The following is a 21,378-nucleotide window of genomic DNA, read 5'->3' as shown; positions in this document are numbered from 1 at the left end:
TCTTTCGGATATCCTCTCTGTTGTAATCGTTTACTTAAATCTTTAGCCTTACAGTGAAAATCTTTTTCTTCTGAACAAAGGCGTCGGTAGCGTAACATCTGTGAAAATGGTAAGCTGTCTTTGAGAAATCTCAGGTGGCAGCTGGAATATTGCAACAGACCGTTCACATCTGTCTTCTTGCGAAACACAGTTGTCTTGAAAGTCGAGACTTCCTTAGTAACACTTACATCTAAGTAGTTAATCGTCTCTTTATCATATTGACAGGTAAACTTTATGTTTCGATGGCACTGGTTCAAATATTGAAGAAATGAATCTAACGCATTCTCATCGGCAGATTTGTACTGGCACATTTAACAGTAGAGCGTCAACCTGTAGTCCTGTGCAATGTGTATGCTCCCAATACATATAGCAACGTGTTCTACAAACAACTTTTGCATCATTTAATAAGTTTTGAAGGAACTCCCCTGCTGGTTGGAGATTTCAGTGCAGTGGGAGACCCTAGACTGGCCTGGTCACAGGGGGAGAAAAGGGGATTGGGAGCAGACTCCAGAGGCATATGAATGTTGAGTGAGGTCCTTGACCTGGTGGATGTGTGGAGAACCCTGCATCCATCAGAGCGTGACTATACTCATCTGTCTCGCGCACATGCCACCATGTCGAGGATTGATTACATATTCATTTCTCGATCCCTGTTTACAAAACTTCTTGCGGCAGAAATAGGCCCTATCAAAATATCAGACCATGCTAGGTAATGGTAATGTGGGAAACATCAGAAGGAGATCCTGGCCCATTTCAGTGGCGATTTCCTATTTGGCTATATAAAGATCAGAGTTTTCGAGAATTCATACTTAAAAAATATAAGCAATTTCAAGACACTAATCAGGTACACAGGACGACTCCAAGACTCTACTGGGATACGGCCAAGGCCATACTTAGAGGGGAGATTATTGCCTATACAAGTCACCAGAAAAAGGCATGGGAGAAGGGACAGCTTCGGTTAGAAAAGGAAGTAACACGAGTTCGGCGAGAATATGGACGCCATCATACCATAGCACTAAAAGCCCAGCTTTTGGAACTGCAGCAAACCATGAATGAGAGGCTGCATAGCAGGGCACCAAAACGTTACGCCTATTATAGATATCATTTATACATGCATGCCAATAAAAGTGGAAGAATGTTGGCTAGATTAGCAAAACCTCGGCAAGGCCCCTATAAAATAAATACATTGTACTCAGCTACAGGAACCTTGGAAAACGAGGATATCCAAATTAATAAAATCATGCAGGAATACTATAAGAAATTATATGCCATTCCAGATCCACCCCCGCTAGACAGTGAGATATATTTGGATGGGCAGGATCTTCCGTATATAGATACAAAGAGCCTAGACATGCTAAATGCTCCCATAACAGTAGAGGAAGTCTCATGGGCTATACAACAGGGGCCGTTGGGGAAAGCTCCAGGCCCGGACGGGTATAGAGGAGAATTCTACAAACTATTAAAAGAAGAAATAGTAGCACCTCTTACCTCAATGTTTAATACCATAGCGCAGGAGAAACAAATGCCCACCTCCTTAAGAACAGCACAGATCATAGTGATCCCGAAACCAGGGAGGGATATTCAGAAACCTGAATCTTATAGGCCAATATCGTTGCTTAATTATGAGGCTAAACTATTCGCTAAAGTCTTAGCCAATCGCCTATCTCGAATACTGCCAGACATCATTGAGGAATCTCAGGTGGGATTTGTACAGGGCAGAACTATTACCAAAAACATGAGAAAGATTTTGGCAACATTGGAGAAGACGTCCACACAAGCCATGCCGTCGGTATTAGTTAGTTTTGAAGCCGAAAAGGCGTTTGACAGGGTAGTATGGGGCTTTCTATTTGGAACTTTAGACGCCTATGGTATAAAGGGATTTTTTCAAGAGGCGATTTGAGCTTTATACTATTTACTACAAGCCCAGGTGTGGGTTAATGGTATTTTGTCTTCTCCCTTTCCCATATATCGGGGAACTAGGCAGGGCTGCCCACTGTCGCCCTTATTATTTGTTCTGACCCTAGATCCATTGATAAGAAATATCCAGCAGACACCCGATGTACAAGGTGTTCAGATGGGAACAGAAACTTTCAGAATAGCAGCTTTTGCTGATAATTTACTAGCCCATGTAATTTATCCAGAAGTATCACTGACGGCTCTCTTAGAGTGTATGACAGAATATGGCGACTTCTCTGGATTTAAGCTCAATTTAGAGAAGTCTGAAGTTTTGCAGAGGGAGGAAGACCAACTAAGAGATAGGCTGGGACGGTTACCATTAAAGTGGGCAGAGGAATCTTTTAGGTATCTGGGAATTCGTCTGACAATGGACATTACTAAACTTTATAAAATCAATACAGAAAAGCAATTACAAGATACTAGACGCTCTCCTGAAAGATGGAACCATTTACCGATATCATTAATAGGTAGAATAAATCTATTTAAAATGAGCATATTCCCAAGATGGCTCTACCTCTTGCAGGTATTGCCAATACATTTGATCAGTAAAGATTTACGACAGCTGAATAGGATCTGTAGGGGATTCCTATGGGGGGAGGGAAGAAATCCAAAGTGTGCTTTGAATATTGGAATGATGGATGGGCACGGGGTGGGCTAGGATTACCTTGTATTAAACGATACACTCAGGCATGCCTTCTGATACATCTTAGGGATTGGCTGTTTAACACAAATCAATATACCCCACTTAGTTGGGAGCAGGCACTATTTAGGCCTTGGCATTTGAATTTCTTATTACAAACAAAAACAAAAAGCTTACCACTTAGCATTCGGAACAGCGTATTGCTTCAACCTCTGAGAAGTGCTTGGAGATTTCTTATGCAGTCTTGGAAATATAACCCCAATGTTAGTGACCAGCTCCCATTGCGAGGGAATGGGGACTTTCCACCGGGGCTGGAGAAGGGTTTATTTGATAGATGGTTGGCACAGGGGATTACTTTGCTAGAACATTTAATGAATGAAGAGGGTGTTCTGTACAGTTTTCTGGACCTGCAGCAGAGATTCTCTTTAGCCACTAAAGATTATTACACATATCGACAATTGCATCACTATTGGTTCAGTATGGACCAAGATGCACTAGGCATGAGGTTGGGCTCTAGGCTTCGAGATTTTTTGAAAGGGGATGCACACGGACAGGTGTCAATATCGAGTTTACATAAAGTATTGGAGTCCCTTAGCCCCCCCCCCCCCCCCCCCCCCCCGTGCCTATGAGATACTTGAAAAGACATGGAGCAAAGACTTGGGCTATGAGCTGAAAGGAATAAATTTTGCAAAATTGATAAAAGATATACCAAGACAAGTAGGAGGGGTGGAGCTGCAGGAGAGTCAATACAGGGTAATTCACAGGGGGTACATATCACAATCACAAGCAGTAAGGGCAGGATGGATATCTGATGCTCAATGTCCTAAGTGACATAGAGATAACACTTTGTTGCATGCATTTTGGCGATGTGATTGAATAAAACACTTTTGGAAAATGTTACAGAAATATCTTGAACAATATTGGGACATAAACTGCTTCCCTCCTGGAGGGGAGTGCTTTTGAATAAAAGCAATGCTTATGGGATCTCAGACAAAAATCAGGAGTTATTCTTGTGTAAGGCCCATGCAGTGGGGAAAAAATGTATACTCAGACATTGGCTGCAGGCTGAGCCACCCTCCTTTTGGTACTGGAGAAATAGGTTCCATGAGCTAATGCTCTGGGAGGCCAGGGAGGCTTACGGTAACCCAAAGAAAAGAAAGAATTTTGTTAATATATGGTCTAAATATTTACAAAATATCTCCCACAAGGCTAGAAGTGCAGTGCTTAACAAATTGGATACGTCCTAGATAGTGAGACATCCAGCAGATTTTGGACCGGTTAAGACCTATAATAGATATTGCTAGTATAATTACCATGAAATAAGTAGATAAAGGGGGAGGAAAGGATGTAAAATAATGATGATGATGTTAGACTAGATGCATATGTACAATTATGACATGACTGAATGTTTACAAAATGTTTTGACTTTATTGGTTTTGTTTGACGTGGTACATCATCAATAAAAACCGTTGGAATAGAAACAAATCTTGAAGAGGACCCGCCAGAACCTCTCTGAGCTCCCTCAATATCCTGGGGTGGATCCCGTCTGGTCCCATGGCTTTGTCCACCTTTAGATTTTCAAGTTGTTCATACAAACTCTCTTCCGTGAACGGTGCTATATCCACTCGATTCTCATATGTACTTTTGCCAGTCAATCGTGGTCCTTCTCCAGGATTTTCTTCTGTGAAAACAGAACAAAAGTATCTGTTTAGCAAGTTTGCTTTTTCTTCATCATTATCTACATAGCGGTTCACAGCGTCTTTCAGTCTCACAATTCCCTTTTTAGTCTTCCTCCGTTCACTAATATACCTGAAGAAATTTTTGTCATCCCTCCTTACCTTTCTAGCCATTTGTTCTTCCGCTTGCGCTTTCGCCAGTCGTATCTCTCTTGGCTTCTTTCAGTTTCATCCGGTATTCCTCTCCGTGTTCCTCTTCTTGAGTTTTTCTGTATTTCAGGAACGCCAACTCTTTAGCCTTTATTTTCTCAGCCACTTGCTTGGAGAACCATATCGGTTTCCTTTTTCTCTTGCTTTTATTTGCTCTCCTTACATTTATTTATTTATTTTATTACATTTGTACCCTGTGCTTTCCCACTCATGGCAGGCTCAATGCGGCTTACATGGGGCAATGGAGGGTTAAGTGACTTGCCCAGAGTCACAAGGAGCTGCCTGTGCCTGAAGTGGGAATCGAACGCAGTTCCCCAGGACCAAAGTCCACATAAAGGTTTGTGGCCATATTTATAGCTTCTTTCAGCCTGGACCACTGTCCTTCCACTTCTCGTTCGTCCTCCCAGCCCATCAGCTCCTCCCTCAGGTATTCCCCCATTTTGCTAAAGTCAGCATGCTTGAAATCCAGGACTTTTTGAGTGGCCGCCCTCCACTTCAGCTGTCATATCAAACTAAACTGTTTGATGGCCACTGCTGCCCAGGTGGGCACCCACTCGGACATTTGACACACTATCCCCATTTGTGAGCAGCAGATCAGGCGTCGCTCCCTCCCTCGTGGGTTCCGTCACCATTTGTCTGAGCAGAGCACTTTGGAAAGCATCCACGATCTCTCTACTTCTTTCCAATTCGGCAGATGGAACCTTCCAATCTACATCTGGCAGATTGAATTCTCCCAGCAACAGCACCTCTCTCTTCTTTCCCAACTTTTGAATATCTGCGATCAGATCTTTATCTAGTTCCTCCAATTGTGTCGGAGGTCTGTAGACAACACCCACGTGGATATAGCTTCTATCATCTCTTTTTAAGGTGATCCATATCGCTTCTTCCTTTCCCCAGGTCCCTGTCATTTCAGTCGCTGCAATATAATTTCTCACATACAGAGCTACTCTTCCACCTTTACGACCACCTCTGTCCTTCCTAAATAGATTATAGCCTGGTATGTTTGCATCCCATTCATGGGAACCATTGATCCACGTCTCTGTGATTGCAACAACGTCTAAGTCTGCCTCCAACATCAGGGCTTGAAGGTCATGAACTTTATTGCTTAGACTGCGAGCATTTGTGTCATCGCTTTCCATCTACATTTCCGTGGAATTTTTTTGTATGTTTTTCTTTTTTCCCCAGGGAGAGTTGCAGTGGTTTAGTATGTGAGGGGGGGGAGGTCTCTGGGGGTTCTGTGTTTTCTGCTGTATTATTTGACATCTATTTGTCCTCTTTATGTGATATTTTGTGACATGTTTGTCAGTTTTTTTTATTATTGATTGCACTTTTTCTCAAAGTCTTCTGGTTCTCATCAGTCACAGATAGTTGAGCATTTTAGTGAGATCTCAGCACAGTGTGGTCAGAATGGTCTAAAAGACTGAGATGATGGTGGTACCTACTGATCAGCTGCATTTTTGTCTTTACCCTCCTTTCTTGAACCTATTCCAATTCAACATCAAATCTGTTATCTAGGTTTAGTACTTGACTCTGCTGATATTTCACCTACAGGTTTTTGTAATGTGTTTGTTTTTTGTTTTATTCACTTTATTTGCTGCTTCATCTTCACATGTCAAATGGTTTTTGTATGCTGACAGAATTGTTGATTTTATCTTCATTTGATTACCTTAATATTCTATATTTCCTCAACAACCCTCCAGACTGGTCAAGATGCTTGCGTTATACACGCCTACCAGCAGAGGGAGACTGAGAACACCTGACTTTGAACACTGTGGGGCCCTTTTACTAAGCCGCGGTAAAACGTGGCCTGTGGTAGTGTAGGTGCGTGTTTTGGGCATGCGCTGGGCCAGTTTTTACTGTGTTTACAAAAAAGGGCTTTTATTTGCTGGGACCGGAAAAGAGCCTGCAGTAAAAATAAAACCAGCACTCGTCTTAAAACCGGCCAGAGCCCTTAACGCCACCCATTGATCTAGCAGTAAGGGCTCACGCAATACACACTGGTGACCATTCGGCGTGCGCCAAGTGCCGATTACCGCCGGAACCGGTGCATAGGTGGAAATAAATAATTCATCCACATGTTGTGGGCACGTGCCAAATCTGAAATTACCGCTGTGCTGGCCTGACGGTAGTGTCGTTTAGGTGTGCGCTGCATACACGTACAGCGTACCACAGCTTAGTAAAAGGGCCCCTGTATATTTGTCCTGTGCAGAATGCCAACCAGCCAGTATTTCTCATTCTCCAGCAGAGGGTAGACGTGGCAGTCTGTGCAGCCTAACCAGTCTGTTAGGCTCTAGGGAGTGCTTTGGTGCTCTGTGGTTGTTTTTTTTCCTTTGGGGGCTTTTCTTCTTCTTGAGTTTTTAGCCTGGAAAAAAAAACCCTGTGCCCGGTCCCTTGTAGTGCTTCTGGGGTTCTGGAGTGTGGGTCCGGTGGGGCCCCGTTTCCCCTTTGGGTATTAAACCCAGGTGACCAGGTCCCTCCCCGTTCTCTGCTCTCTGGAGTGGATAGCTTTGTGCCTCTGTTGCCGTGTCTGGGCGGGAGCCTTGAGTGCCTTGCTCAGCCTTCAGCAGCGGGGCTCAAGTTTAAAAAAAAAAAGAGAGAGAGAGTAAACAGCACCAGACTCAGTGCCAGTACGTTTTGGCTATCCGGGAGAGCAGAGTGTTGATTCTGTGCTGGAGGGGAAGTTGTTTTTGCTTGGTTTGTAGGACAGGTCGCATCTTTCCTCCCTCCTGTTTTCACCACTGTGATGTGTGCTGCCAAGCTCCTCCGCTACCGCTCGTGTGCACACCAGGGGTTGAGGTGCCTGGATCACAGTGCCGGCTTTCTGATGATGAGCCAAAGTCATCCTCGGTGACTCCACCCGATTTGACTGTGGAGCACAGCGCAGCAAGAACGGCTGGAACAGAGGCTGCCCTGCCAGTGGGTTCACCAGCGGTGGCTCCGTTTTCGGCAGATCCCGCGCTGCAGGCCTGCCTCAGTTGATGCAGGAAGATATTCGGTCTGGGTCTCTTGGCCGGTGAATGCTAAGGAGGGATGGGGCTCCCTCCTGAGTTTGTCTGGACCTTAAATCAGGCCTGGAAGACAGGTCCAGCCAGGGCTGATGCTCCTGGTGGTGGCCAAAAGACCTCGCCTGGATTGGGCTGAGGATCTGGGCGATTTCCCTGTCAGGCTCAGAGGAGGTTTTTAGTGAGCTCGAGGAGGAAGATTCTCTGGATTCTCAGGAGAAAGATGTCTTACTACCAGAGGAGAACCCTTCTGTGGTTAGGGGGTTGAGGCGCATGGATCGCAGCGCCAGCTTTGTGGTGAGCCACAGTTGTCCTCGGCAACACCGCCCCAATTTGACCACTGAGCACAGTGTGGCAGGAACAGCTTGAATGGAGGCTGACCTGCAGGCAGGTTTGCCGGTGGCAGCTCCGCCATTTTGAATTCTTCCAACACTGCAGGGCCGCCAAGAGGTGGGGCAGGGGGGACAAAATTCCCCGGGCCTGGGACTCCAAGGGGGCCCGGCACTGCAGTCCCACCCGCCTGCTGCTCCGTCGTCAACTGTCTGCCACCGGGCCGGGCCCCCTGCATTGAAATCACAGCGCCTCTCACCTCCGTGTGAAAGCGCTGCAGGCAGCAGCAGATCGCCTCCCTTCGGGCCTCCTTCCCTCCCTGTGTCCCGCCTTCGCGTATGTTACGTCAGACGAGGGCGGGGCCACAGGGAGGGAAGGAGGCCTGAAGGGAGGCGATCTGCTGCTGCCTGCAGCGCTTTCACACGGAGGTGAGAGGTGCTGTGATTTCAATTCGGGGGGAGTGGCAGTGGCAGCAACCTCGGGGGGTGGCAGCCTCGGGGGGAGGGGGGGGGGAGTGGTGGCGGCGGCGGTGACCTCTTAGGGGGGGCTTGCCCCAGATGGCCCAGTCTCTCGGCGGTCCTGGCAGGAAGATATTGGGTCTGGTCCTTTTTTGGCTGATGAATGCTCAGGAGGGATGGAGGAGGAAGATTCCCTGGATTCTTAGTCTTTCCTTAAGCGTAGTTTTGATTTACTGGCTCTAGTGCTGCAAGCGTCCGTTTGTGCGTGGCTAGTGGCCCGCGCTTGCTTTCACTGGGCTGATTCGGTCTTGGACAGGGCTGGTTTAGTGCAGCAGTTGGGCAAGTTGGAGATGGGCTCTTCTTTCCTGGCTGATGGCCTTTATGATTTGCTACGTGCATCAGCAAAGAATATGTCCCTCGTAGTTGCGGCACAGAGGGCGCTTTGGCTACGGGGTTGTATTACCTTACCCTCTACCCACCCAGGTACCCTCCCAACACAGATTAGGCAATAATTTGGAGTCGTTATTCGATAAGAGGGCAGATCAAAGAGATAATGCAATCCCAACACGTTAAGCACCAAACTTCTTCCCCTAGGGGACAGAGAGGACAGATAAGGGTCCCAGAGCTTCAAAAAATGGGTTTTACGTTTGCGAGATCCTTTCACCTCCCTCGATTTAGAATTGCCCATTTAATGCCTAGTTCAACCATTCTGAGGGAGTTGCATTGGACACCTGTAAAATATCGCACAATACTTAAACGTCTTCCTTCTAGAAAGCTTTGTTCTTCTTAGCAGTGCTGTGGTATAAAACGTCTATGAGACTGTGTGTGTTTTCAGTATGATGTATACAACTGGAACAATTTACCCTTGAAGTTGTGGTGTGTGTAGCACTATTTGATGTTTTGAAAAAAGATAAAGGCTTGACTGCTTTCTTCTACTTTCCCATTTTATTTTGAATGATTTTCTGTTATTGTTTCTTTTTATGTGAACTATTGCATATGTTTGTTGTAAACCATCTAGAATTATGTTGATTGGTGTATATTTAAAAAAATAAAATGAAATGAAAAAAAAAAAATAATGAAACTCTGACATAGGGTGTCCTGTTTGCTGTTCTAGGCATTGGTCACTTTCAAGGATGTTGCTGCTTATTTCTTGGAAGTGGACTGGGACCTTCTGGGAGGACGGCAGAAGGAGCTGTACAAGAAGGTTATCAAGGAGATTCATGACATCCTCATCTCACAAGGTAAATATGTTTCTCTCTCATCTACCACACAAGCACATTATGGAATCAGTGGTGTAAAAATCACAAGAACTAGATACCAGGAGCACCTGAAATTTAGATCCTGGCTTCTGATACCATCCCATATGCAATAGGAGCCTGTGAAAGACTCCACTTCTACAGGATCTGCAAAAGATGCTGCTCTCTGTTGTATGATAAAGAGGGGCATAATCGAACGTCTAGAGCTGGCCAGAACCGTGTTTTTGAAAAAGATGGCCGGCCATCTTTTTTTTCGATAATACGGTTTAGCCCGGCCAAATGCCAGAGTTCGCCGGGTTTGAGATGGCCGGTTTTGTTTTTCAGCAATAATGGAAAAAAATGCCGGCCATCTCCAACCCGGCGACATCCAAGGCATTTGGTCGTGGGAGGAGCCAGCATTTGTAGTGCACTGGTCCCCCTGACATGCCAGGACCAGTGGCGTTCCTAGGGGGGGGGGGGGGGGGCGGTGGGTGCGGTCCGCCCCGGGTGCCCGCCGCTGGGGGGCTGCCACGGCGTCTGTCCTCCGTTCGTTCCATGCTTCTTCTCTGCCCCGGAACAGGTTACTTCCTGTTCCGGGGCAGAGAAGAAGCATGGAACGAATGGAGGACAGGTGCGCGCGGCACCCCCCCCAGCGGCGTGCACCCAGGGGGGGGTTCCTTCGCGGGGGGTGTCCTTTCGCCGGGGGGGGGGTCCGCGCTGCATCCGGGGGGGGCACTGCACCATCGGCGATCCACCCCAGGTGTCAGCTCCCCTAGGAACGCCACTGGCCAGGACACCAACCGGGCACCCTAGGGGTCAGTGCGGTGGACTTCAGAAAAAGCTCCCACATGCATAGCTCCCTTGCTTTGGGTGCTGAGCCCCCAAAACCCACTACCCACAAATGTACAACACTACCGTAGCTCTTAGGGGTGAAGGGGGCAACTACATGTGGGTACAGTGGGTTTTGGAGGGCTCCCATTACCAACACAAGTGTTACAGGTAGGGGGGGATGAGCCTGGGTCCGCCTGCCTTGTGCACTGCGGTACCCACTAAAAGTGCTCCAGGGACCTGCATACACGCAGGCCTCTAGGACTTGTTGCTGCTGTATAACCTTGGCACACCAGTTGACACCTGAAGATCTCTTTGAAAAAGTCCTTTATTTGAATAAGCACATTTACTCACAGTTAACTGCAGATCGGAGGTTGTGCCCCACTGGCAAAGAGTCTCCCTGGTACTGAGATTAGCAGTAGGTCAGAGCTGGCAGAATGGTGTACAATGCCCTCTTTCAGCAACATTCAAGGTAAGAACTAAGTTCTCTAACGTGGGTAACACATGAAAGGGATCTAAAACTGGCTTACAAAAATGGCCACTACCTCGTGGACTACCGGAAACAAAACAGGGCACACTCTGACCCAGTAAGCAGGGAGAAATGCACCATGGGAGTAGAGCCCACTACCCTACACCCACCACAATGCATTGCTGATGTGACTCTGCAGTGCACCTAACAGAAAAGGTGTCGCACTCACCCGAGAGCCACATCACAACCAGAGAAAGGCTGTCAGAGGATAGAACACATTCTGCTGTCATGGAGGTGGGTACGGCATTTCAGGCTGGCATACAGGCTGGCAAAAAATGTTTTAGTTTTATTTTTTTAGTATGGGAGGGGGTTGGTGACCACTGGGGGAGTATGGGGAGGTCATCCCCCATTCCCTCCAGTGGTCATCTGGTGAATTGGGGCACCTTTTTGAGGCTTGGTCGTGAAAATAAAAGGACCAAGTAAACCCGGTGAAATGCTGCTTAACGCTGCTTTTTTTTTTCCATTATCCGTGAAAGCCGGCCATTCGGTAGCCACACCCATGTCCTGCCTTCGCTACGCCACCGACATGCCCCCTTGAACTTTTGCCGGCGAGGCGACGAGAAAGCGGCGATGCTGTCAAAAAAGCGGCTTTCGATTATACCGATTTCACCGCTTTTGAGAGATCGCCGGCCATCTCCCGATTTATGTCGGGAAATGGCCGGCGATCACTTTCGAAAATAAGCCTGAAAATGTACAACTTAAACTAGAGGCTTCACACAGCACCAGCAGGAGTCTCTCTTCCATTCCTATACAAAATATTTTGGCACAGAAGACCAGAGAGAGATTTCCTCTGAGACTTCTGCATAAGGTCATGACATATCAGCTGCACACGTCAACTATACTGTACAACGTATAACCTCTCCAAATGGTAACCAGAAGATTGGCAGCTGCAATGCCTCCACCTAGGAGGGAAACGAAGAGAAATCTCTATACCAGAAAACCTCTATGATATCATCTTAATCAAGTGTCAGACCACTGCTGCCTCTTCTCTCCAGGCTTTGTCAGTCAAATACACACATCTCAAGATATCTGTACACAGACCTTCATGCACAAATCACGCACTGCTCCATCAAAACATGAAGCAGAGGGAACCTCCCGAGGGATTCTACAATTTCAATGTAAATGTAATTTTCCTACTTGTTATCAACAGGTTATTCAATTCTTAATCCTGATGTTATATTCAAGATTAAAAAGGAAGATGAGAAATATTTCACTCAACAATTTGAGTGGGAGGGAAAAGAAAATCCAAATGACTTCAACAGTGAGTAAATGTTTTGGATTTAATGGGCTTTGCATTTTTAGATCACAGGAGATGGGTCAATAACATCAAACATTTGGACACTTAAAATCAGTTTCCTAATTTAGTATTATCAGATACCTCGTGAATCCTTGTGAATGTGTTTTCTCATCACAGACCTTCCAATTGTAACATCTGTGTTCTCACTGAGTATTAAGCAAGAGGACGATCTCCCCTTCATGGAAAATCCTGAATCAGAGATGTCTGAACAGACCCTGCCTTCTGTAACAGGTAAGTATAGAATTCCTCCTGCACATCTTGACTAAAGTCAGCTGGAATCATTCAGGAATTCAGCGCTGGTGAGATAAAAGGTTGTCATCTCCTCTTCTCCTCCCTCTGTTTCCCTACTTTGGACAGATTAAACTGTCTGTGGTGATGGAGGAGGCACGGATAGAGATGGGTATCCCAGCGGTGGGATCTGGTCTGCAAAACCCTTTATCCTAGAGTGTCTTGGGGTTGTGAAATCTGTACTGTTGAAAGGGCTGCTGGAGGTGAACATGGTTCAGTTTGACTTAGTCATGGACATTTTGTGTTGCTGATAGGTTAAAACAAATCACAGTATAAAATGCAGTTTATCGTAATGATGCCATTCCCAATTCCAAAATGGCGGCCACAACCTCATGCAGGCTGCCACGGGAAGTCGCGACTGCCATTTCTAACTTTGTTTATTAATTTTCTAGCAAAATAACTGACAGCATCTCTTAACAGAAAAAATTAAGAACAAGTGTACATTTTGTTACACAACAAACTGCCACCCCCAATAATGAAAAACTAAAAGTAGACCCTCCTCATCCCTTATCTGTCCCTTTCCCCTCACTCTCCTCCCCAAAACTCAGATTGTCCTTCCAGCTGGAGGAATCGCCTCACATTTCCTGATATTTACATATATTAGATTTTAAGATAGTCAATCTATATCGTTTGCATATAATATACAGCCTGTTTTGGCATAGCCCGTGTATGCCAATGTGAGGCAATCAGCTGTCGAGCTGCTGTAAAAACCAATAGCATTAATTTATCCTTAGCTCTTGTTATCCTTTCCACTCTCCCACTTAGTAGGGCATTTTCCATAGTACACGCTATATGAGTCTCGAGTAACTGTTGCCCATATGCAGATACCTCCTTCCATAATTTCTGGACCCTAGGACATTCCCTCCAGATGTGAGTATATATTCCCCTCCGGCTACACCCTGTCCAACATGAACCATCCCCTTTCCTCATAATGGCTTGCAGTCTAGATGGAGAGTAATGTCATCTCGCCAGTACCTTAAGACCATTCTCAATAATGTGAGGTGCATGTGACAATTTATGAGATCGCATTGAGGTATTTTCCCATTCCTCTCCCTTGCCCCCCTGTAGGTAGCCTTCCATTTATCTAAGGTGTTGAGGAGCCCATAAACAAAAGATATATAACCCCTACCAACTTGTCCACCCACTAAAGTTTCAAAAGCTGACTTAAGGCCTCCACCACCTGCTATTAGTTGTTCTACCTGAATGAAACATTTATCTTGAAGATAAGGGAATAACATCTCTAGCTGCTAGTTGATAGTGAACTTGTAACGTTCCAAAATGTAGAATTTGGTTATCTCCTATAAATTGACCAAAATAGAGAAGACCATGTCTTTCCCATCTTTGAAACAAGCTATTGCCTAGCTCGGGTACAAACTTATCCGTATGTCCCATGTCTTATTCTTCAATAAATGGGGATGTGTCTTGAGCCATAGGTTCATAGTGGTCCTCGTGAACGGGTTTTGAACCTCTTGAATGTGTTTGAGCATGTTAGCTGCCCAGGAGAGAATCTTCAACTGAAACGTACTAGCCTCTTGTTCTGCTAGCACCCATTGGTTGGGTTGGGTTGGGTTGGGGGTACCTGCTACTCTACACTGCCTTAGGTTGTGCATCTTGGTAATATTTTTCCAGATTGGGTATACCCATCCCCCCATTCCCTTTAGACTGGAATACAGCCTCGCGGGCTACTCTGGAACTCTTTCTTCCCTATATAAAGCAAAATATCTTTCTATGAGGTAGTTCAACAAGGAGAACTTGGAATAAATATAAAAATTTAAGGAGAACCATCATTCTCACTGCCTCCATCCTTCCTATCCTGAACAGTATTATTTAATCCCACCTCTCTAAATCTCGATAGCAACTTCAGAGTGTCTCCCAGTCTGCCCCAAGTTTGATACAGAAATACTAAACCCATTGAAAGGGTAAACATTTCCTAAGATTCGTCTCCTCCCCTTTTGGAAGGGATATATTCAAAATCTCTGTCTTAGTGGGGTTAGCTCTGAATCCCAACAAGCTTCCATATTCTGCCATTTGCTCCTGTAAAGCCGTTTGGGCTTTTTCTGTACCTTGAGTCAATATCAAAAGATCATCTGCAAACAAGGAGACTCTATGTTCCTTACCTCCTATTATAAGTCCTTTAATTTCCCTAAACTTTTGTGCCAGAGGTTCTACCACCAAGGCAAGCAATGGGGCAACACTGCTACTGCTATCATAGGGATCCACTCTTGATGTGCCTTCCAAAAGATAACATAACTGTGACGAAACACTGGGTTTCTAAGCCTGAAAACTGTATTATTTCATGAAATGTTTTTCTACTAGTTGGCCAGCAAATGGCTCTTGTTTTGAGTTTTAAAGCAGTAGCAGAAAAAAAGGCTTTCTCTTTTCCAGTTTAAGCTTATGGAAAGGCAATCTGCAATCATTGGCCAGATACTTTCAAAGTTGATGCCCTGGGGCTCTGATTAGCCCTGGACTTCAAACTAGCCAGGAGGTACTGGATTTTTCTTTGTTCTCAGGGTGGAGGTACAAAGGAGGAACGTCTCTGTGCTGCGATCCTGTTCAATTCTTGTGAACAGTTTTCTTGAACTCCCCAGGTGCTACCCAGGTAGTAACAAGTGTTAGATATTTTAAATGTTGGCCCTTGTTTTGGTGGTTATCTGTTATTGCTTGCTGTACTTTTTCATCTGTTTTTTCAAACATTCACTGTTCATTTTCATGATAATAAGCCTATAGTTTATTAGTTCTGCCGTCCTGGACTGACTAAGAATCCTGGTTTGTGTTTTTGGGTTTGCTTTTTAGAAACTGTGGAACTCCTGGAGTGTGGCCCCAGTGCCCTAGAAATCACCAGAGAATAATCTGGTACTCATTGTGGGCAGAGTCACCACATATGACTCCACCCCTGATATAGCCACACCCACATTTGCCACACCCCTTATACCAGCCATAGCACATATAAACAGACATCATTGAAAATATTATACTAGTATAGGAGAAAAAAATAACGTGATTTTTTTTCATTATAAATAATTTCTGTAAGCTGTTACAGCTCCAGTATACCCAGTGCAAAATAAGACAGCAGATGTAAATTCTCAAATTGGACATAATCCAGACACTAAAATGAAAATAAAATGATTTTTTTCTACCTTTGTTGTCTGGTGACTTTGTTTTTCTGATCATTCTGGCTCAGTATCTGATTCTGCTGCTATCTGTCCTCTTAACTCCGTTTCCAGGGCTTCCTTTCCTCCTTTCTTCTTCATTTCTTGCCCTATGTCCATAAGTAAAAGCTGGGTCCTCCGCAGACTTGACTGTCCAGTGGATCCAGCTTTGGCCTATTTTCTACATCCATGTGCAGTTTTTCTCCTCTCTTCCTTTTCCCTCATCTCACCTCCTTCCTCACTCTTCCCTCGCCTCATCTCCTTCCTCACTCTTCCCTCGCCTCCATCTATGTCCACCATTTCTTCTCTCTCCCTTCCCTCTCCTCCATCCACCCATGTCCAGCGACCCCCCCCGTCCCCCATCCCCCCTGCCATCCACCCATGTCCAGCGACCCTCCTGTACCCCCTGCCATCCACTCATGTCCAGCAACCCCCCATCCCCCCTGCCATCCACCCATGTCCAGCGATTCTCTCTTCCCCCTGCCATCCACCCATGTCCAGTGACCCCCCCCGTCCCCCCTGCCATCCACCCATGTCCAGCAACCCTCCTGTCCCCCCTGCCAACCACCCATGTCCAGTGACCCTCCTGTCCCCCTGCCATCCACCCATGTCCAGCCACTCCCCTGCCCCCCCTGCCCTCCACCCATATCCAGTGACTCTCCTCGTTTCCCTGCTCCCCCTCCCTCTAGCCACCCATACCCATCTGAGCCCCCCCCCCCCGTCTGAGCCCCCTCCCCGGCCCAGTCCCTACCTGCCTACCAGCTCCGTGCTGACAACCCTCTTGTCCTGCCACCCGGCACCGTGACCCAGCCTTTAAAAAAATCTACGAAGCGGCGGAGTGGTGCCTCACGTCTGCCTGAAAAAGAAGAAAAATCGCCTCGTCGGCCGGCCTCCTTCCCTAACTGTGTCCCGCCCTCTGATGTAACTTCCTATTTCCACAAGGGCGGAACACAGTGAGGGAAGGCCGGCCGACGAGGCGATTTTTCTTCTTTTACAGGCAGACGTGAGGCACCGCTCCGCCGCTTCGTAGATTTTTTTAAAAGCTGGGTTACGGTGCTGGGTGGCAGGAGAAGAGGGTCGTCGGCACAGAGCTGGTAGGCAGGTGGGGACTGGTTCGGGGAGTGGACTTACAAAAAAGGTGCCAGTACGCTGTACCGGTGCGTACTGGCACAAAAAATGCACTGCTAGGCCATATTCTCAAGAATCCCCTGGGGCTGCCTAACCCCCAATGTTCAGTGGCATTAAAGCAGGTAGTACCGGTACCCTGAATATTGCCTGTGATCGCTCTCAAAATAAGGGGCGGTTATGAGGGGGAGGCATATAGGAGGAGCCCAGGGTTATGTGGGTGCTGGTTGGCTCACATAGGACATGAACTGCTGAATATCGGGCTAGCACCCACATAACTTTTTTTTTCATTTCAACCCCCCCCACTCCTCCGGCTCTCCTGACAATGTTCCATCCTTTCTTCCCCCCCCCCCCCCCCCGGTTCTACCTCTAGCCCAGGTGCTCCAGTGGATTTTGTGGGGTAGGAGCACATTCTTCTCGCTCCTGCCCACCTTAAGTATATCCTTTTCCATAGCTGTAAAATGAATGAATGTACTCTTCTATTTTATCCTACAGATGATGGATTTGGGAATGCGAGTGAAAGAGTGAGAATGTGTGATGAGCAGCAGAAAGATGAATGGAAACACGAAGACTCCTCCAGAGACAGCACAGATCCTTCAGCAGACTGTGAAGGAGGTATCGGTAGCATAATACCAACCGGTGAGAAAGCAGCAGCTCAGAAAGGAGAAAGATTAGAAAGACAAAAGAGAAACTGTAGCTTTTTCCCAAGAGTTGTACAACCTGGAAGACTCAACGATGAGAGAGATTTTACAAGTGCTGATGTTTGGGAAACCTTTACTACCGACTCCAATTTTATTGAGCACCACATAAGTGGGCTTAGGACTGAAGTTCATGACTGTCAAGATATGCACAAAACTAACCCATCTGGATACTGTGGAAACTGTGAAAAACCATGTAAATGTTCGGAATGTGATAAATGTTTCAATGAGAAAAGGAACCTACAACTGCATAAAATAGGTCACATGAAACATGAACCATTTAAATGTTTAGAATGTGATAAATGTTTCAGAGGCAAGGCTGAGGTGAAAAGTCACAAAATGAGTCATACTGGAGAGAAACCATTTCAATGTTCAGACTGTGATAAATCCTTTAGCATTAAATGGCATCTGAAACGGCATGAGAGAAGTCATACAGGAGAGAAACCATTTAAATGCTCAGAATGTGATAAATGGGTCAGAACGAGGACTGAGCTGAAAAATCATGAAAGGATTCATACAGGAGAAAAACCATTTAAATGTTCAGAATGTAATAAATGGTTTCGAACCAAGGGTGCGTTGAAAAAGCATGAAAAGATTCATACAGGAGAGAAACCATTTAAATGCTCAGAATGTTATAAATTGTTGAGAACGGGGACTCAGCTGAAAAATCATGAAAGGACTCATACAGGAGAGAAACCATTTCAATGTTCAGAATGTGATAAATGTTTCATAAGAAAGACAGGGCTACAACAGCATGAAAGAACTCATACTGGAGAGAAGCCATTTCAATGTTCAGAATGTGATAAATGGTTCAAAACAAAGGGTGAGGTGAAAAAACATGAAAAGATTCATACAGGAGAGAAACCGTTTCAGTGTTCAGAATGTGATCAATTGTTTAGCATCAAATGGAATCTGAAATGGCATGAAAAAATTCATACAGGAGAGAAAGCATTTAACTGTTCAAAATGTGATAAATGTTTCAGAATCAAGGGTGATATGAAAGTTCATGAAAGGATTCATACAGGAGAGAAAACATTTAAATGTTCAGAATGTGATAAATGGTTCAGAACCAAGAGCGGGGTGAAAAAACACGAAAAGATTCATACAGGAGTGGAGCTACAACGACACAAAATAACTCATACAGAAGAAAAGCCATTTCAATGTTCAGAATGTGCTAAATGTTTCAGAAGAAAGGCGGAGCTACAACGGCACAAAATAACTCATACAGGAGAGAAGCCATTTCAATGTTCAGAATGTGCTAAATGTTTCAAAAGAAAGGCGGCGCTAAAACGGCACAAAAGAACTCATACAGGAGAGAAGCCATTTCAATGTTCAGAATGTGCTAAATGTTTCAAAAGAAAGGCAGAGCTAAAACGGCACAAAAGAACTCATACAGAAGGGAAAGCATATAAATGTTCAGACTGTGATAAATCCTTTAGCCTGAAATGGCATCTGAAACTGCTTGAAAGAACTCATACAGGAAAGAAACCATTTCAATGTTCAGAATATGATCAATCGTTTAGCTTCAAAGGGAATCTGAAATAGCATGAAAGGATTCATACAGGAGAAAATCATTTCAATGTTCAGAATGTTTCATAAGAAAGATGGAGCTACAACGGCATGAAAGAACTCATACTGGAGAGAAACCATTTCAATGTTCAGAATGTGATGAATGGTTCAGAACCATGGGTTTGGTGAAACTTCATGAAATGACTCATACAGGGGAGAAACTGTTTAAATGTTCACAATGTGATAAATGGTTCAGATCCAAGGCCAAGCTGAAAAAAACACAAAAAGACTCATACAGGAGAACAATTTCAATGTTCAGAATGTGATAAATGGTTCAGAAGGAAGGCCAAGGAGAAAGTTCACAAAAACTCATACGGAACAAAAAAACATTTAATAATTATTTTATTTATTATATTTCAATTTCGCAAATATACAAAATTGATAAGAAAAATCAGTAAATGAGGTTACAATATCAAGCAAAATCTATTACCCATCTACTTCCTCAAAACCAATATAAGTCCACATTTAGGAGTTCAAAATTATAAGTAATAGTTGAAGAACTGAAGGAAATAAAGAAAATACAACACAAATGGTAGATAGGCGTGATTAGGACATTCTTTTGTTTTCAAACACTGTTTATAGTTGGTGAAACTGTTCCAACTGTCCTTCTAGATGTTATAAATGTTTCCAGTTGGGAGGGATCATAAAATGCTTGTGCAAACAGGGGAATATTCTCTTCTTTTGTTTGGAAAATTTCCTGGAAATATAATTTTAACATCTCCCTAGGGGATATCTCTTTCAAATAAGGAAAATTTATAAAGCGTAAATTATTGCTTCTAGTGAAGTTTTCCAAAATCTCTATTTTCCTTCTAGAGTTTATTAAATCCTTTAACATAGTCTGCTGTACTTCTTGTAATTGTTTTATTTCTTTCCCTTGTTTTTCCACTTGAATGTTCGTTTGTTTTACTTGTTCTTCCACCCTTTCAACTTCTTGTTTTACTTTTTGTACTTGTGGAATTAGTGCCTTGCCTAAATCTACTATTAGAGTCCAAAGGCAGTCTAACGTGACTTCAGGAGGTTTAATCTGTAATTGTGCAAAGGAAAAAGCTCCTACCTCCGTCTGTTGTTGCAGTGGAAAAATTCCTGCCATACTGGGAACACTTTGATCCTCCTTAGTTGTCTCGGCCATCGTTGTAAGCTGTGCTCTTTGGGTTTTACTTGCCCCCCTTCTGCCTGATTCCTCATCCACTTCCGGGACTGGAGTCGAATACATTACCGATAGAGCACCGAGCTCACGAGGCACAGGAGGAGGAGGTGGTGTTCGAGCATCGGGGCTAAGAGAGATTTCCAGCTCTAAGGATTCCCGTGCACCTTCAACATGCGCAGGAGTCAACAGCGAGCCGCTCACCGGTGTACTAGTGTCCAAAACCCGCTGGAGAAACGTATCAATCGGTCCTCTTTGAGTCGGGGTTTCAAGTCGTTGGGAGGCTGCGGCAGCGGCTTTTCCCTTCTCTTGGGCATTCTGAGGAGTGTTTACTATGTAAAAAGGTAAGTTCGCCAGGAGCTCAAAAATCACGTCCTATCTACTCGGCAGCCATCTTGAACTCCACAAAAAAACATTTAAATATTAAATATGTGATAAATGTTTTAATAAGAAGGTCCAATTGAAATAGCACAAAGGAACTCATATGGGAGGGAAACCATTTAAATGTTTAGAATGTGATAAAATGTTTCAGAGGGAAGAACCATCTGATTTGGCTTGCAATAAATCAATATTCAAGATGTTATACATGTTTCAAAAACAAGGGGTTACTGTCATAGAGGAAGATCAGAGCAGGCCAATGGCCTGGACAAACAACTAGGAATATCTGAAAAGAGGGATTGCGTAGGCCTGTCACATAGTTTAAGGCATTAAGACATGCTTAAGAACAAGGATCGTGGACCAGTATGTATGAACTGTGTGGCACTTCAGTAGAGAGTGTGCAGGAGTTCATTGCATTTTAAGCATTGTAAAAACCAGTGGCGTAGCCAGACTGCAAATTTTGGGTGGGCCTGAACCCAAAGTGGGTGGGCACAAAATTTTCTCTCTACCCCCCCCCCCCCCCCCCCCAGCAAAATTTAGTCACACTCAGATGCATTTGTCACACAGGGTAAAGTGAGCTTTCAGAGGCCAAAACCTCCTGCCTCAGGTCAGTATAATGCTGTTACGGTATCCTCTCCTGACCTAAGGAAGGAAGTATTGGTCTCTGAAACTTTATTAACACCATATTACTTTATCCTAAATTAAAAATAAAATTATTTTCTTTACCTTTGTTGTATGGCCATTTACTTTTTCTCATTGTGTTGCTCCCAGTCTCTAGATTCTGCTTTCCTTCGTTTTCGCTTAACTCTTCTGCCAGGGTTTCCTGG

The 21,378-nt window shown here is 44.9% G+C and overlaps 1 protein-coding gene across 1 annotated transcript; it reads left to right on the top strand.

Moving 5' to 3' along the window:
* Positions 1-12,162: 12,162 nt before the first annotated feature.
* On the top strand, positions 12,163-19,005 carry LOC115458791 (zinc finger protein 501-like). The gene is made up of 3 exons (XM_030188602.1): positions 12,163-12,431; positions 17,258-18,031; positions 18,509-19,005. The coding sequence occupies exons 1-3, from the start codon at positions 12,299-12,301 to the stop codon at positions 19,003-19,005; spliced, it is 1,404 nt and encodes a 467-aa protein (XP_030044462.1). The 5' UTR covers positions 12,163-12,298.
* The last annotated feature ends 2,373 nt before the right edge of the window (positions 19,006-21,378 follow it).

The sequence above is a fragment of the Microcaecilia unicolor genome, unplaced genomic scaffold, assembly GCF_901765095.1.
Source record: "Microcaecilia unicolor unplaced genomic scaffold, aMicUni1.1, whole genome shotgun sequence".
Taxonomy (NCBI): Eukaryota; Metazoa; Chordata; class Amphibia; order Gymnophiona; family Siphonopidae; genus Microcaecilia; species Microcaecilia unicolor.
This window is presented reverse-complemented; position numbering and strand designations above follow the sequence as displayed.